A 17334-nucleotide genomic window follows, 5' to 3' on the forward strand; every position below is an offset into this window, starting at 1 on the left:
GGATAGAAACAACTATATCTTCTCTGCATTTTCTGATCTGTTCTTGAATGTAAAACCCTGCATTCTGAGACTTGGCAGCTTTGCATGAGTATAAGACTGGACCCAAGCTTTATTTACCCTTAGACCTACAAAATGTAAGAGCTGGGGGAGGAACCTTGTCATTCACAAATTAAGACATTGAAGCCTTTGTGCCTAACCAGAGAGAAATCCACAAGCATTTATTATAATCACCTGATTTATTTTTAACAATGTATTGCTAGGGCAAAGTTGTGACTTTCTGTTTATTATACACAATTTTACATCAAGAATACAAAGGAGCATTAAAGGAGATTTCTTCCTCCAGGAAAATGCTTTACATAATTAATCTAAACACTAAACTATGGGCAAAGACCCTGGTCATAGCCACAAAAGATATCTGATACATTTAGTATTCCAGTTGCCAACTATGTTCTTACTCTTGTTCATCCGAAGACAAATGGACATATTTTTAAAAATTTCGGAGTAAAAAAGAATACCTTCTAATCAAGGCAAAGTGAGGTAGTTCTTACAATTGAAAACCAAGTGTTGAGATATTGAGACTAATTTATGCAGGGAAGTCAGCCTGTGGCACTGAACTGACCTTGCAAATCAGCTAACATCATGCAGTCAGAAATCGTTTCTGCAGGGAAATCTCATAATTATTTGTAATAGTCCCAGTGACATCTAAGAAGTTGCATATCCTTTATATTATCCAGCCCAAATCACAGCCTTCCATAAGGATTCCATTACGTGATTCTCACTATGTTCACTTCAGTTGTGTTGACACAAGTAGTTGCCACTGATGCCTCTATCATATCTATCTTTGCTGTAAATGGAGGCATCACCCTCAAATACAGAAATTTGAAACAAATATTGTTTTTGAACTGAGATAGGTCTATTACATCCTTTGTATATGTCCAATAGCATATTTCAAACAATGGATTCTTCTTTGCATTAAAGTAATCTGGACACATACATAGCTGTTTAATTCTAAAACAGTTTTCATTTTAACATCTCTGAAATCAGCAAGAGTCTGACATGGAATCACTGACATCTTTTTTCTGTCTTAATGGTACATATGGTAATGTGGCATCCCACATCAATAACATCTTAGATTAAAAAAAAAAACATGACCTGTCCTAGCCATTTCTTGTGGAGAAAAAAACAAACACCTTCTTTGATAGAAAATAGGGCTCATTTAAAAACATGCTTGAACACTTCCTTGAAAAGCTTTTTTAATCTCTTCTACTCTTAACTATGCAAGCTCTGTGTATTTAAGTACACACATATCAAGTATAGTTGAGGACTCTCCGGATTTCCCTTTAAGATCTCTAATGCTCACTTTTACAGAATTTTTAAAAATCAGTCTTATAATCATTTCACATTAGTTGGGCCTCTTTTTCAATAAGATAGCATATACACGCTAGTATTTCAATGTTGATGTGAGCTTCAGTTTCCACTCAGAGTAAAACTAAGAAACATCTATTTTTTTTCTCTTTTCTTTTACATTCCCAGTTGCCTAAGAGATGGTATAACTATATATAATGTTCACAATAAAGGAATTATATCTTTTAGATTTTTTTGGAACAAATAAGTTAGATGTTTTTAGTCAAGGGTCCTAGCACAGTCATACTGTGAATCCAATAAAAGGAAAAACAGCAAAGAAAATGTAAAAATGAAAAGTAGAGGAAAGCAAAGAAAAAACTCTACCAGTAGTACTTTATTTCATGATACCAATAATCCCTTTTGTCCTCATGAGTTTTCACATATGTATAGTTTGAGAAGGGAGATAAGTAGATTCACTTCATTTAATCTCATGATTTCTAGCCAGTTGGCCAGTGGAAGAAAGAGAAAGGCATTCTTATTCACAGCATCTGATACCCCAAACCGTCATTAATGAACAACAGTAGTTTAAAAACAAAACAAAATTAAAAAGACCTAAAATGTCTTTTTAAAGCATACTTGGCATTAACGTTTATATATCCTTTCCTGCATTAAAACCAGTCCTTGTATTTTCATTTAAACTATGTTTACTAGCTGTTTGAAGTTTGCTTTTCCCTTGTTCACTTATGAAGTAGAAATAATCACCAAAATGTAGATGGGACATTAGTGATTTAGAAAACCCTTTAATGCTTAGAAAACTTTTTTATAAAATATTAAAATGCATTATTGTCTATATGTCTATAAAGGAAAGCACCCTAACAGTAGATATGTTCAACTCCTCAACAAAATATTTCCCAAGAACCACCACCTCAAAGGACCAACATCATTTTCACCAAGATATCAGCCTGTGGCAACAATCTTATAAGTAAACTATATGGCAAGGCATTAAATCCCAGAAAAAGTGCCACTTTACATTCAGTAGGGAAAAGAAATGAAGTCACAAAGTAAAAACTGTCAATTATTGTCATCACTTTGTTGTGCTGAAAGAGTTCAATCATATCACAAAGAATTTTAGAAAGTACTAATTTGACTAAAATACAAATTCTTCAAACTTTACCTACAGCTTTCCCTAAGCTCATAAATTAGCCAATTTTTCAATGTAAATACGAGACCCTTCTCTGTGTATTCACCAACTACATGCATGACATATACGAGTGGCCCTATCAAAGTACTTTCTACTTCTCATTTCCTCTTTACTTCCTGCTTCCCAAGTGATTTTCCATTCTGATTTGAGACATCTGCATCCTTTAGTATCATATTGAAGAATCTGAATCATAGGATGGCCATTATGGAAAGTAATCACACTCCACATTGATGAATGGCTATTTACAAAATGATCTCTATCATTTAAAGGAGACAATGTAATTAAGACTTTAAATTCCAAATACAATACTACAACTCAAATGACACTGACTAGCTACGAGCTTCTGGAAGTCACCCACCTGGGGCAGCATGCGATTCTCTTCCTCCAGCTGTCTTACTCTGGCCTCCAGCTGCCTAACATAGGACAAGGTTGATTCTAAAATTAAAAAGAAAGAACTCACATTATCCACACAGGTCTTGTTCAGTACCCTCTCAGGGTATTTCTGGCTTGATTTATTCAAATCAAATAGTGACTTCTTATTCCATTATTGAAAAAAAAAAAAAGATTTCTCCCCAGCAAAACTGTAACAGAAGCCACTGAAACTACAAGCAGTTTGAACAATTATACAATTTTAAGGAGAATTAGAAAAATGTATAGGTGGATAGACTGCCGGCTTTTGCACACCATGTAGCCTTCAAACATTAAACATCTTGAAGGCAGTTACTTCTTTTCTACTTATTTTGTGCATTTCGAGCTTCTAATCAGCTGTCCCACACATAAGACTTTTTTGTAATGTTAATTATGAGCAAAATAAATAACAAGATCATATTAAAAATAGAAAAAAACATTTCAATTATCCAGCTCTGCCCATTTTTCCCAATAAATATTTCAAGTTTTAAGAACAATGTTTGTTCTTGTCACAAATCTGCAGATATCAAGACATACTTCAGAGAACAGCAATGAAAGGTCTAAATAATTAGAGTTAGGCTGAATTTTGACTTGGATTGTGGCTGCCTGGGACAGAGACCCAGGTTTTCCCCAAATCTCCAGGTGCACCAGGGGCAGACTTGAAATTGACTTGTTTTAATTTCTTCACGAGCTCAGGTGTGTGCTGAAAGGTCAGAATCGGCACCATGCTTAGTTTCCGGTCCCCAATGAAACTAAAGTTTACAGCTTTTACATCAGGAAAGGGGCCACTCATTGAGGAAAGTGTAGTTTCATTTTCAGGAACAATTTGACAGTAATTCTTTTTCATTAAAGTGAAAACATTCAAGCACACCATATAGCTACATAGCTGGAATTCATTCATTACCCAAGAACAAACACATTTCAGGGATAGTGAAATGTACATGACAATAGAGCATATTTCCGGAGCATATTTCCATAGTTAATATTACAGCATCAAATCCTCCTCAGCACAAGTTCAGCTTTGGAAACACCAAGGAGCAAGAGGCAAGATGGCAGTGCATTTAAGAGGCAAGGGCTTGGTGTCTCAAACAACCTGAAGTTAGGTTGAATATTGATGCAAATTAATACTTTGATCATGGAAATTCCTCATGGAAACTCTACTTTGCAATTTTATATTTTAATTCATTATATGAATTCAATTCCATTTTTGTGACCTCCAAAGCAACACTTTATTATCTTAAAATACCTAAGAAACTTCAGGCACTAATTCACAAAAGTAACAACTAAGCTCATCCCTGACCAGTTTCCAGCATGCCTATTTTCACAAACGTTTGCAGAAAGTCCCTATCACAGACGTGTCGATAACCACTCACTGATCTCACGCCAATGGAGAAGACAGTTTTGAGCATTCCTCAGACAAGATAGAAACACAAGGTAAAGGAAACTGAAGACATTTGCTAAAAATAGGCTTGTTTTTTTTTAGCTCAATGAAATGTCATTACAAGAGTTTGCTTCATGGACTCTTCCAAATGGAAAAAAAAAAGCATAAGGCATAAATGAATAACAAGTTTATTGATTTCGTGAATCTGCTTTACTCTAGCAAATGAATAAGTGATTTGCAGATCATCAAAATGGGAATGTAGATTGCCTGATTTACACTTTTGCAAGCCTCACTCTCTACTCTAGAAAAACAACCACTGCATAAGGGCCATCCAAGGGGAGAGCTGCTCAGGAATATTCTATTTAAACCATGAACAAATGCAATTCTTTTTTTCCCTTTGTCCACAATTTGCATCTTATCTTTATTATCGCTATACTGTACTATCCCTGTAATCCTTAAAAGTAGTTGAAATGACTATACAGAGTGACTATTCAGGGGACATTTGAAAAATGCCACTGACTAGATTTTAACTCAGTTACTATCTTCAGTCACTTTAATCTATTTCTCTTTTTAAAAATCTTTGCAGTTTACATATTTGATGTGACGGTTTCTCTAAGTATCTACTAATATTTTAAGTCATATCATGTCAGTTAAAAAAATAGGGGTAAATTCCTAAATTTGGAAAGCATTCCTTTCTCCAATTTTTAATGTCAAATTACAATAGATGAAGTTAATATCTTTATTTCAAGGCATTCACTGCAAATATAGGCTGGGACAGGAAAAGCTAGGGAACATTTTAGACATTTAAAATCATGAAAAAAATTAACTTGACAATGAGGGCAAAGCTAAGGAGAGTTTTGAGTTCATTCAATCAACAAATATGTATTATTGTCACTGATTGTGTCAGGCACGGTTCTGGGGCTGAGATGAAAAGATGACCAATTATTGCAAGTCTTAGCACAAATTCCATTTTAGGATTATATGCCCTTGTGCTGAATTCCAGAAGGTCCTGTTGTTCAAGGCTCAGTCCTCAGTCTCTCAAATGCAGCTATTAACAATGAAGGGATAGAATGAATGAAAAAAAACTTGTGGGGTAGGAGACAAGAAAAATAGCAGATCTGCATGCATAAATAAAACTCATGCTGCTATTTGTTTTATTCATCAAGACACTGATTACATAATCCTTTAATGGGAGTGGAGTAGGCAAACATTTTTCTGGAATATACTGTAAGATCACCAGAGTCCCCAAATCCCTATGCGAAGAGCCATTGAAGAAACCACCCAATCTTTCAACTGTGAAATGAGAGAAAAACCAATTTGTGAATTGCTTAGGATTTCAATGTTTGTTGCTGCACCATAGGCTAGCCAAGCCTAACTACAAGTACATAGCCAATAATGGGATAGAAAATGTGTAAATATTGTTAAATAAAACATAGAATAAAGTGTAAGAAATGCCATGCTTTTAAAATATTCACATCATAATACATATCTCAGTCCTAGGTGATCATTGGGGAACAAAACTGATAAAATCTTGTGTGTAAGAAAGAAAAGGAGCCCCTTGAATTCTGGAACATATTTGGCCATGTCTTCCCCACACTGCTGCCTCCTTTTACTTCCTTAATCAAGGGGCTTCCAGAATGGTGTCAACTATAAAATAAGCAGGTCTTCCATTACACCCAGGGAATGTGGAGTACAGCTGTGCACTGACCTGGAAGAAATATCTGACGAAGCCTGGCATTTTCTGTCATAAAGTGATACACGTGCACTCACGCACACACACAACTGCATTGGAATGTACTATCACTTGAATTGATCATATTATACCAGTGGCTGACGGGTGTTAAAACTGAGATTTCAGAATGTCATTTTGCCTTTCAGAACTCTGAGAAGGAGGCTCCAAAAGAGCATCAAGGCCCCCCAAAAAAAACACCAAATACTACGCTATACTCTATGTAGAGGTGCAGTGTATTAAAGAAAGACCCTATCTTCAAGAAGCATATAACCATTTGGGGGGACAGAAGGCAAAAAATAAAGAAAATAATAAGGTGATATGCAACTCAGTGCTAACTCATGTGAAACAACAGTACAAGAAGAGACCAATATCGGTCCTAGTTCTTATGAAGGAGAAATTTGAGCTTAATGTGTCAACAGCAGTTGGATAGGCCAGAGAGATGCGAGTGGAGCCACAGGATGGACAAGGGCCAGAAGCCAGGAATAATCCTGTTGTGAACAAGCAAGAGAGAAAGGATTCACAAGAGGGAAGAGAAAGGGACATGCTGGGGAGCAGAATGAAAGGCCAAGTTGCTTCCCACCACCACGGATCTGAAAACCCAATGTCAAAACACAGTTATAGGGGCTGCTGGGTGGCTCAGTTGGTTAGAGCGTGAGCTCTGAGCAACAGGGTTGCCACTTCCATTCCCACATGGGCCAGTGAGCTGTGCCCTCCGCAACTAGATTGAAGACAACGTTTGAGCTGAGCTGCAGATGAGCTGCTGGTGGACAGCCAGATGGCTCAGTTGGTCAGAGCGCATGCTCTTAACAACAAGGTTTCTGGTTCAACTCCCACATGGGACGGTGGGCTGTGCCCCCCTGCAACTAGATTGAAAATGGCGACTGGACTTGGAGCTGAGCTGCGCCCTCCACAACTAAGATTGAAGTTCAGCAACTTGACTTGGAGTTGATGGATCCAGAAAAAACACATTGTTCCCCAATAAAGTTAAAAACAAAACAAAACAGACAGTTATGAAGGTGGTGATTTGTTTTTAACCTCCCCCAAAGGTATTTCATTGCTCTTTCCACTGCAGGAAACCTACGGACAGCTACACATTAGAAAAGCAAAGTTAAGCAAACACTACCAATGTGAAAATCCAATAAGATTCTCCAGGTGTTCTCGGGAGAAATCTTGGGCATAGTTTCAAAGCAAGAACCATTTGTCTCCATGTATCTCACCTTTCTTTAAGCCTACATGTAAAAGTCCACAGCACCTCTTGCAATAAAACAAATGTAAATTCCATCACATTCACATCTTCTAAATAATCCCAATTTAGAACTGTAATGCACTTTAGAGATTAACTAATTCAGCCTGTCCCCATCCCCTAACTCATTTGGCAACTATAGGGAATATAGAGAACAAAGCCCAGAAGGTAGCGATCATGGCCCAACACTGGGGATTCCTCAAATATATTCAAAAGATGTCGTTTCACTGCTGGCGCATCACAGTGATTCCTATCTTGATCTACTAATCACTAATGTATCAAGATTCTTATGTAAACAGTTAAATTCTAAGTTCTCCTTTTTCTTCCTGACTTTAGAAATTCCGGGTGGATTTTTTACCTTTACAATCACTTGATATTTTCCTCAGACAATATCCTAGACTTGATTTCACTTCAATTTGCCTGAAATGCACTCAATCATTTTTCTTTGCTACTTTGAGAGTACTCTGATCAAAATATTAAACTATTTTATTTCCCCTTGGTTTCTAAAGCAGTGTTTCTCTCCCTAGGGAAACGCCCATCCTTGAAGTCACCCATGAATGGCTCTTACTGTTGTACATAAAAGGTTTATCATTGGTAGTTGCAACTAAGGTTTGTCAAACTTCTGAATGGTTTTGATCAGATGAAGTGTTGTCTGGTCTCCAGAATTCAAATAAAATCCCGTAGTGGTCTGTTCTAATACAAATTATAGCATTTGCAAGAATGTACAAGAGGAAAATCATTTGGGGACTACAGCAGCCAAAGGTTTATTGATGTTAGCTTTTCTGTGGTTCTCTAAGAGTTAGTCTCCCTCAGCCAGAGAGACTCCAGTGGCCACATGACTTCAAATTTGGGGGCAACCTCCTCAATAAACCCCAAGCTCTAAAGACATCGCTTGTATTAGTTCAAAATAAATGTCACCATCCACAGGCTTTAACACATTCTTAAGGAAATGCATTCAGAATTATATTTCAAAAGTTATTACTGTCTGACAAAAAGTATTTTTTTTCCTCAGGCAAGCAAAGGTCAGCTTCCTACTTCGAATTTATATTAGCTGCTGAAGTATAAGTGGTTACATTTCTCACTATAATTTTGATACTGATTTTTTTAAAAAATCTTGTTGGAATCAGCATTTTCAGGTTGCCTAGATATTTAACTTAGACTGCCTATTGACAGAGGATGATGTCAAGTCTTGCTCCAGTACATTATCTATGAAGCAAATTTACTCTTCTCATATCCTTCTCTTTGTGCCTACCAAAAAAAATCTATGAGGCAGCTATTTTCTATCTAGTTCTTCCCATGTAGAAACCTGTTCACTGTTGTTCCCTGGCCCCGACTTCTTTTACCTTTGGCTCTCTGCCCACTCCTTCTCCTGTCCAAATAATCTACTCTGCCTAGTCCAATACTTCTCATTCTTCTATGCATGATATGAAAGAAAGCTTTCTAATAATTACAATATTCAAAGATTGGAAAATACAAATATGTGCTTCATGTTATTGGAGTTGTTCAGAGAATGATCAAGGAGATTCTGCAAAGATTTCTACCTGTGTATGCTGTTGGGCTAGTCCCTTTAACTCCGAAGTTCAAGAATTCTGCAATTTTAAAATCTTCCTACTTCATGGATTGCTTTGATGTCCTCCTTCGCAACTCATCTGCCAATAAATCATATATTGAGTGCCTTGTGATTTATCATTACTTCATTTTTTTTAACACATACTTGATTTACTGTAATGTCAACATTTCCTCACCCTATAGTGATTATCTGTGTGTGCCAGATGCTGTTCTAGATACTGGGGATATAGTAGCAAGCAAGAGCAATAATGTCTGTGCATTCACAGGCTTCACATTGCAGTGGGGAAGAAGACAATGAAAAGGAAATAGGATATCTTGTGAAGGCACTATGGGCCATAAAGACAACTGAACAGAGTAGTTACTAGCCCAGGGCGAACTGGGGAAGTACAGTTACATTGGGAAGCCCGGCCTGGGAACAGCTGTCTGAGGACTAGGACCTGCAAATAGGCCAGCTACACAAAGATCTTGGACAAGAGAGTTCCAGGCAAAAGGAAAAGTGAGTGCCCAGGTGCTCCTGGGGAGCCTTGTACCCTGGAATCTATGAAGAGGCAAGTGACAGCAGATTGCAACAGAGATCTGTTTGTCTTGTCACCTTCTTCCACTGCTTAAATTTTTAAAACCTTGTGGTCCTCATTCTGTTTACACATAGACCTAGTCTTAGACTCTGTTAGTCTTTCCTTGTGACAAAAAGTTTAGCCTGTGTTTGGCTCCACTCTCACACACCCCACTTTCCATCCACTGGGAAATTCTATTGACCTTACCACCAAATTATCGCAAGAATCCAACCTCACAATGGTCTCCTAACAGATGCCCCTGCTTCTATGCTTGCCTCCACCCCAAGGTCTATTCTCAGGCAAAGTCTATTTTAAACCAACAGCAGCCAGGGTTTTCTTTCTAAATTTCTTTGCTAAGTCTGAACGTCATTCTCCATTCAAAACCCTGCAGCAGCTCAACATTTTGTACCATGTAAGAGTCAAAGGTCCTTAAAAAGTCCAACAGAGTTGGCGCTTGATCTAGCCACCTGGTACCTCTCCCTCGTCATGACATCACACCCTCAGCTCCAGCCACACACCCTCCTGCTCCCGAACACCCCAGGCATGCTCTTTCCCCACTTCCTGGAATGCTCTTCCACCATTGGCTGCTTGGCTAACTCACCTTCTGTAAGTCTTAGTTCAAGTCTCAGCTTCTCAGTGAGGCTCACCCGAGTCTACCTCATTTAATCCTACAACCTGCCCCCACCTCCACCCGACACTCATGATCTCCTTTAGCCTGCTATACTTCTTTATTTTCTTCAAGGTACTTTATCACCTTCTATCATATAAATTAACTTGTTGATGTGTTATGTTTATCTTATAAGAGCTGTCTCTCCCCCATCAAAATGTAAACTCCACAAGGCAGCGATCTTTGTTGTGTTAAGCGATGTACTCTCAATGCCTAGAATACTGTCTGGCATGATACCAATTTATTGAATGAGTTAATCAATAAGTCAGTTACGTAGATAGTACCCTGAAAGGAAATCATTTCATAGTACAGGTCTTTTCAACCACTCTAGTCAAGACAGGACTTGTATTTAAATGGAGCCTCATAGCAAGTCTGTTGTGCCATTAGAAAAACAGTCTATGGAACATGAAACTTTAGATGAAAACCTTGGAGAGGTTCTCAAATTATGTCAGGTACAATCATTGGTGGGTAAGTTCAAAAAGAAAATCCGAAACTTTTTTTTTTCACCAGGCTCCACAAAATGTGTGTGTGTGTGTGTGTGTGTGTGTGTGTGTGTGTGTGTGTGTGTGTGTGTGTGTGTGTGTTGGGTTCCAGAGGGAGAGAGACGGAGAGTAGAAGGAGGTGTAGAGAGAAAGAGAAGAAAGAAGGAAAAAGTTGTGGGGGATGTACAAAATATGCACCATTTCGACCCCTAGTGGCTAGGAATATAACATAAAGGCCCTTTAGCTAGATATCTGCTTAACAAGGTTCCCTTTGGTACAAACACCCACCAGAAGGAATGTCGAGTCACCTGGACATTCTCCCCCAGCCACTCCCTGCGGGAGGTGCACTGAGGACCAGAAGAAAGCACAGTTGTGGGCACTGGGCAGGTGTCAATGGGCCCTGAATGAGGGCGGTGGGCAGTGGTCTATATTAACACAGGTTGTGCTTCTTTGTAAAGAGAAAAAAATAATCTCGTTTCCAAAGGGGGAGACGGGGTACAGAGTAATGTGCTATCCTGTTTATTTTAATTAGAATGAAAACTGGAAATACAGAATCATGTTTCCAAGAATGCTTTGACAGAAAAAAATCATGAGTGCTATTCTCCTCGTGCCATGTAAGTGCTGTACTTTTTAACATTCCAGATTTTGTTTCATTGATTTTCTAGAAAAGAGTACACAGGTAAATGGACATGGAGATCCAATGATTTGCATATAAATCAACTTAGAAATCAGGAAAAAAAAAAGCATCAGGGTCCTCACTCTTGTATCAGAAAATAATCACCATAAATTTGTTGACGTTTCTCCTCTTCCCAAACAAAAGTGTTTTGAAAATGGGAGGAAATGGCATTTTGTTGCATATTTGCTGTCATCCACTTGTACCTGTTCCTTGGGAATTGGCACCTGATTGTTTCCGCTTCCATTTCTCTGTCTTTCTAAGCTGCGGGCTCCATGTGGCGAGGCCTTGCCTTACAATTCTTTTCTGAGCTATAATGATCACGGTGCTAGAAGGTGTTCAGTAACTGATTGTTGAAGGAATGAATAAATGAATGGCCTTGTCATTCTGGTCTCCACTTCTTTATCGGCTGCTTAGAGTTCTGTGCTCTGAAGTTCAGCCTACAGGAACTTTCTGTTCCCTAAAATTGCCTTCCCTTTTACGATTTCTTTTGAAAGCATCAGCCCCATAAAGGAAGTACTAGGTAAGTGGCAATAAATTGGGCTAAAGAGTTGGGAACTATATGGAAAATATTTCGAATTCTAAAGAGCTGTTCAACATGAGGACAATTTTAAAAGCTATTTAGGGTTAAAATGTCTTACTTGCCACTGTTATGTTGCTGCTGTTGTTGTCTTTCCTGAGAGAAAAATAACTGCCTTTTCTAATGCCAGAAGATAAAAATTGATGTCATTTTAATAAATGTAACAATTTTCTTAAATGTATGCAGCCCCCCTGTAAGTGTCTCTGTCAGTATTGTCAATGAATACACAAGGAAATCTGTAAAAACAAATTTTCATAAGATAGTAAACCTATAAAAATCTTATTTTCTCTTAGGATAGTTATTTTGAATTTTTATGTATGTTTTAGTGTTTTTAAAAGCCTATATATATTTGCTTTTTTACTGTCATGTTTTTCAACAAAATGAAAGTTTTATCAAATTATATAGCAAAGCGTCATTAATTTGGACTCCATCAATTGGGAATGCATAAAAATTTCATTTAATTTAGCCTATATATATATATATATATTCTGTTTTCACTGGCTATGAAATAAGAGTTGGAAAAACAACTCACAGTGTAACAATTAAGAAACAGTTCCCCTACATGAGAAAAACAAAGTTTTCACAATGTTTTAGCATTGTTTATCCACATATAAAATTATGTGGGTTGATAAAGGATTCTAGTTAGTTAAGATAAACAAAATGAGAATGACCACATACTTTGGAACATTTTTTTGTATGTCAGTTATTTTGGTGTGTTTATCAACAAGTACTTTGTAATCAGAGTCGGTTAACATACGGAGCACTTACTATGTGCTATACACTCTTTCCTGTTCCACAGATACTCCACTGAAAACAATCGAAAAGGGCTCCTCCTCTCAAGGAACATTCTTGTAGGGAAGACACACAGACCGACATGTACACACAGACACATAAGGAAGTACACTGCTTCCCTGTACACCCTCCACCACGTTAGCTTAGACCTAGATTAGGGACTATATGGGGCATCCAAGCTGAAACCTGAATGTAAAGACCTGGAATGAGCTTTCTAAGAGCAAGTTCCCCTACATTTGCAAAGTCCCCAAGATGGGAATGAGCCTGAGGCACTCCAAGAACAGAAAGAAGGCTGCAGCGGCCAGCAAGGGGTGAAGAAAGTGGGGGGAGAAGGGAGAAGATCGGAAGGAGACAAGACCTATGATGCCAGGGAACCAACATAAGGAGGTTGGACTTTACACTGTCTGGAGTAGGGAGACCTTTGGCAATGGGGGATTGGTACCTTCTAGTTACATCATCTGACTTATCCTTTACAATGATCATCCTGGCTGCTGTGGAGGACAGAGAAAAAAGGAATGAGAGTGAAGTGAGGGTGACCATTGAGGGAACCTCTCAGTGTCAGGGCCACTGAGGGAGCCACTGCAGTGGTACAGAGAAGTGGCCCCATTCAGTAGGTCTCCTACAGGGAGAGGCAACAAAGCAGATGGGTAGAGCAGATGTGCGGTGCTATGGAAAAAAGGAAATCAAAGAGAATGACTACAGATGTCTCTCCTAAACTCTGTACACTAAAGAACTCCTTCCAGTAAAGAAAGTTATCAGGTTAAGAAAAAAACAACCTTCATCTCAGTATAAAGGAATATTAGTTGATGCCATTGTTGAGAACAAATTACTGAATGCTTGCAAAAAGCAGAATCAAGAAACTGTTTTAAAAAGCACTACTTAATCTAAGCATTTTACTTGATGATGGTAATCTAACTAAACTTAAAAGACACCAGGTTGTTTTCCTGGCATTAGTAAAACTGATATAGAAAATAAATCTCAGAAGTCCTATTAATACAGCCAACACAGGGCAACCTGAACACGTTCACCCTGTTTTTCATGCCCTTTGATTTTAGGGATACTTTATAATAGTGCAGGAGGGACAGCACCTTCTGGCCAGGAAAATTCCTGCTGACCTCAATGTTCATTTGGGCGCTTCTAGATTCACAAATGTTCAATCATTTTGTCTTCACCAAACAGTTACTAGGCAGCAACAGACTAATCAATCTGGTCAAGCAAGTAAATCAGATGACACTTGGCTAATAACTTTAACGTGATTTATCACGTATCAAACACTCTGCTAAAAAAGCATATGCATTTTTCACATGCACTAATGCATTTAATCCTCACTGCAAAACTAAGAAGCAAGTATTAGTATCCCCAACTTAGAGATGAAAGACCAAAGTCTTAGAGATGTTGAGTAACTCCTCAAAGTCTCAAAGCTAGTAGAGTTCAATTGTGGACCTCAACCAGAGGTCTGCCCCAGCAAAGGCCACTGTTTGCAGCATTATGAGTTCTCTCACTGCTGGAGGACATGGACCCTGTGGAGAGACAGGGTGAAGGCCATATTCAGCAACTAGCAAAGCATTTGATCAGCACCAATAATCTTACTGATTTAAATTATCTTCCTTACCACTGGACTTTAGCACTATGCCATCACTCAACGGATGCATGTGTTGACAGAATGCAAACTGTCTTTTTCCTAAGATGCAAATAAGGGCATCACCTCTTTAGTTCATAGGGTGGTGCCCTCAAGCAAACAAGATTCAGCCAAAGTGAAGAGAGCAAGTTTCAGTCACCAACAGCCACACTACCCCAAGCTAGGTGTGTGGATGTGCCAAGTCATTAATCGACTTAATGTGGATGCCATTCACAGTGCAACCTTTGGAAAATTCCATGCACTTCTAACAACCCAAGTCTCAAACATCTACAGGCTTAGAAGAAGATGATGAGCAACGGCAAAGGGCAGTTTCTGATTGCTTGTAAATGTCTAATTTTAGTTTTCAAAGCAGCTGCTTTCCTGAATCTCTCCTGGATTCTATTTTGGACAGCTGGGGAAGAAAGTTAAATGTTCACCCTGCTTAATTTAATATCACAGCTATCAATGCTGTCAACATTCGTCCTGGTGATAATAAAAGAACTGGGTATATATCACCCAACAGAAGTATTCATAGGCATTTAGAGAGAAGTCAAATATCTCCATGCATTACTGTTTTTAAAGCACTCATCCTTGTCTACAAAATCCTATGGACTCTGAAGGTATGTACCAGTACTTCCGATACATGAGAAACTGAGGTGGGTCCAATTAGTTTCTATACCTAAAGTAATGGTAACCTTCAAATAATGGGTTCTCAAGCTACACATGGCCTGAAATTATACACACAACAATCAAAGGCGTACTTTATATTCATTGTGGCCATACAATGAAACTATTAAATTTTGTTCTGGTTATAGTAATTTAATATTGATTATGTATTACCCAAGATATGGGTGCTGTATTATAAAATGGCAATCTTATCAATGATTTTTATTCACCCTCACAAAGTACAAGAGTACTCCTTTAACTTTCAGAGCAGATGAAATTGAAAATTTGTTTTCAATTTGTTTTCATTTGAGTTACCTCTTGTCAGTGCATAGTCATTCTAACTGTTTAGGGAAAACCTTAAATTATTAATAAGAACTTTATAAACCAAAAAGTAAAAGAAGGAATAAAACAGACTGTGAAATCCTAATGTAGACTGTAAACCCCATGTTCCTTAAGGAAAGGACTGTATTTTATTTATCTTTAATACCCCAAGTCTGGCACTAACATTAAACCCCAAATAGTTGTTAAACTAAGGTGCATGCTGCTTTAGCATGGAAATAACAACCTATGAGTATTTTAAGGGTTAAACATGTTCTCTATAAAGTTCAAGTCTACGACAGCTGAAAGAAAATGCACGCAGTTGACTTGAAGGAAGAAATATAACTGTGCATAAAGTAGAAGTACAAATAAGATCACAATAAAAACATTCCCCTTTAGGATATATTATGACAAAAATAGAGTCTACCTGGTCCCAAATGGCTTGAGGCATTCTAATTAAAAAATTATAATAATTAAATGATGTTTTTACATATTTGGGAAAATTCTGTTAGTGAGCTATCTCACAGCCTTCTGGGTGGGGGGAGCTGGGCAAAGACAGCGCCCCTCCTGTCTGTGTATTCCTTCAATTAATAATTAACGCTATTCTACCCTGGCCTCTCTGGGAGTACACAGCTATAGGGGCACCGTCATTGTATAAAAGAGAATTATGAGTTTATTTTCTCCCTGGGAATAAACAGTTATGTAAGAAGTTAAAACTATGCAAGACAGTGGAGGCTCTGCCAACAAAATTGCTTATACATACATACATCCATCCTGCACCCCTCTGTGGGTGCTCTGTTTGAGGCGACTGGCTTAGCAGATTTACTGAGAAAGAGCTTCTTAAATCATATTAGACCCAGGCATAGCATAAGATGACTTTTTTATTTTTATTTTGTAGTCTGTCCTTAAGAAGTACCCAGGAACATTAAGGTAGAATGAAATAACAGGTTCATGTAAATTCAAATCCATGGAAAATGATGGATACCACTCACATTTACAAATATATGTCTTTCAATAATGACCATTTTAATCGAATTGACCTGTAGACAAATCTTCTCAGTCTAAATAACAACAGACTTGAAATTTATTTTCCTATTGCTGTCTGCAGGGGTGACTGAGGAATCAATCTATCATCAAGAGACAACGGACCTCTCTTCACCTGTCACTGCAATCAAGCTAAGAATTTAGCTCTTAATATACATGGGAAAAATGAATTACCTGGAAGGAGTGCACACTATAATTCTGAAGATAGTGCTCCTCAACTCTGTGCAAATAAGATTAAATCAGCTTTTTATAGAGGCCTAGAAAAGTACCTGCTGTGTGTGTGTGATCACTACCATCATTGCATATTTGATATATAGGAAGGAAGAAAAATTAGAAGCACAGACAAGTCCTCTGCACCATCTCAGAGAAGATATTCTACCCCGGGGTGGGGAGGAGTATCAGATAGAGCTTTCTCAGACCCACAAGGTCAGGAACTGCCTGTTACTATATTCTGTTCACCCTGATCGAAACATCAAGCAGATGGTACAGTAGCTCCAAAGTTAAGTTCAACACGGAATCTACCTCCCAGTGGTTGAATTTGGCCTCCATTTCTTACACTTTCAGAAGCTAAGTTCTGTTTTGCAGGTCAATCTCTCAGCACCAGAGCTCAGAGCTCACTGCCAGCCACTGTGAGTGTGGAGTCCAGTGAATCCCAGAGCAAGTCTCCAGGACTTTTCCCACGGACCTGGTCTCCGGCACTTGCTCTTCTTCATAACTTCAGCATCATACTGGCATCAGCTGTGCCCATGGTTTGTAAACATATTCTATTGTTTTCCATATATTTTATTCCACTTTTATCAGCACCTGAAACATGCGTGTCATCTTTATTTCAAAATCACATTTACCAAGAGTTAACGTGTTCTTTTAAAAACTTGTCTGGCCTTGTAAAAGTTACTCTTAAATTAAAGGTGTCTAAGTTTAAATAAAAATAAAAAAAAACAAACCTTTAATTTATGCTACTGCATTAAAGATTTTTACGTATTGTTTTTACAGAAAAATGGAGCATGTCAGACCCAAAGTCTTATACGATATTCTTTCTTGGAAACAGGGTTATGGTCTAGG

The 17334-nt window shown here is 38.0% G+C and overlaps 1 protein-coding gene across 5 annotated transcripts in view; it reads right to left on the minus strand.

The window, feature by feature from the left end:
• CCDC85A (coiled-coil domain containing 85A) overlaps window positions 1-17334 on the minus strand; it is a 194004-nt gene that overhangs the window by 34215 nt on the left and 142455 nt on the right. For all 5 annotated transcript variants that reach the window (XM_019624716.1, XM_019624715.1, XM_019624714.1 and 2 more), the window contains exon 3: window positions 2904-2980. In XM_019624716.1, coding sequence (XP_019480261.1) covers window positions 2904-2980 — 77 coding nt within the window. The remainder of the gene's footprint in view (window positions 1-2903; window positions 2981-17334) is intronic.

The sequence above is a fragment of the Hipposideros armiger genome, unplaced genomic scaffold (assembly GCF_001890085.2).
Source record: "Hipposideros armiger isolate ML-2016 unplaced genomic scaffold, ASM189008v1 scaffold_602, whole genome shotgun sequence".
Lineage (NCBI taxonomy): Eukaryota > Metazoa > Chordata > Mammalia > Chiroptera > Hipposideridae > Hipposideros > Hipposideros armiger.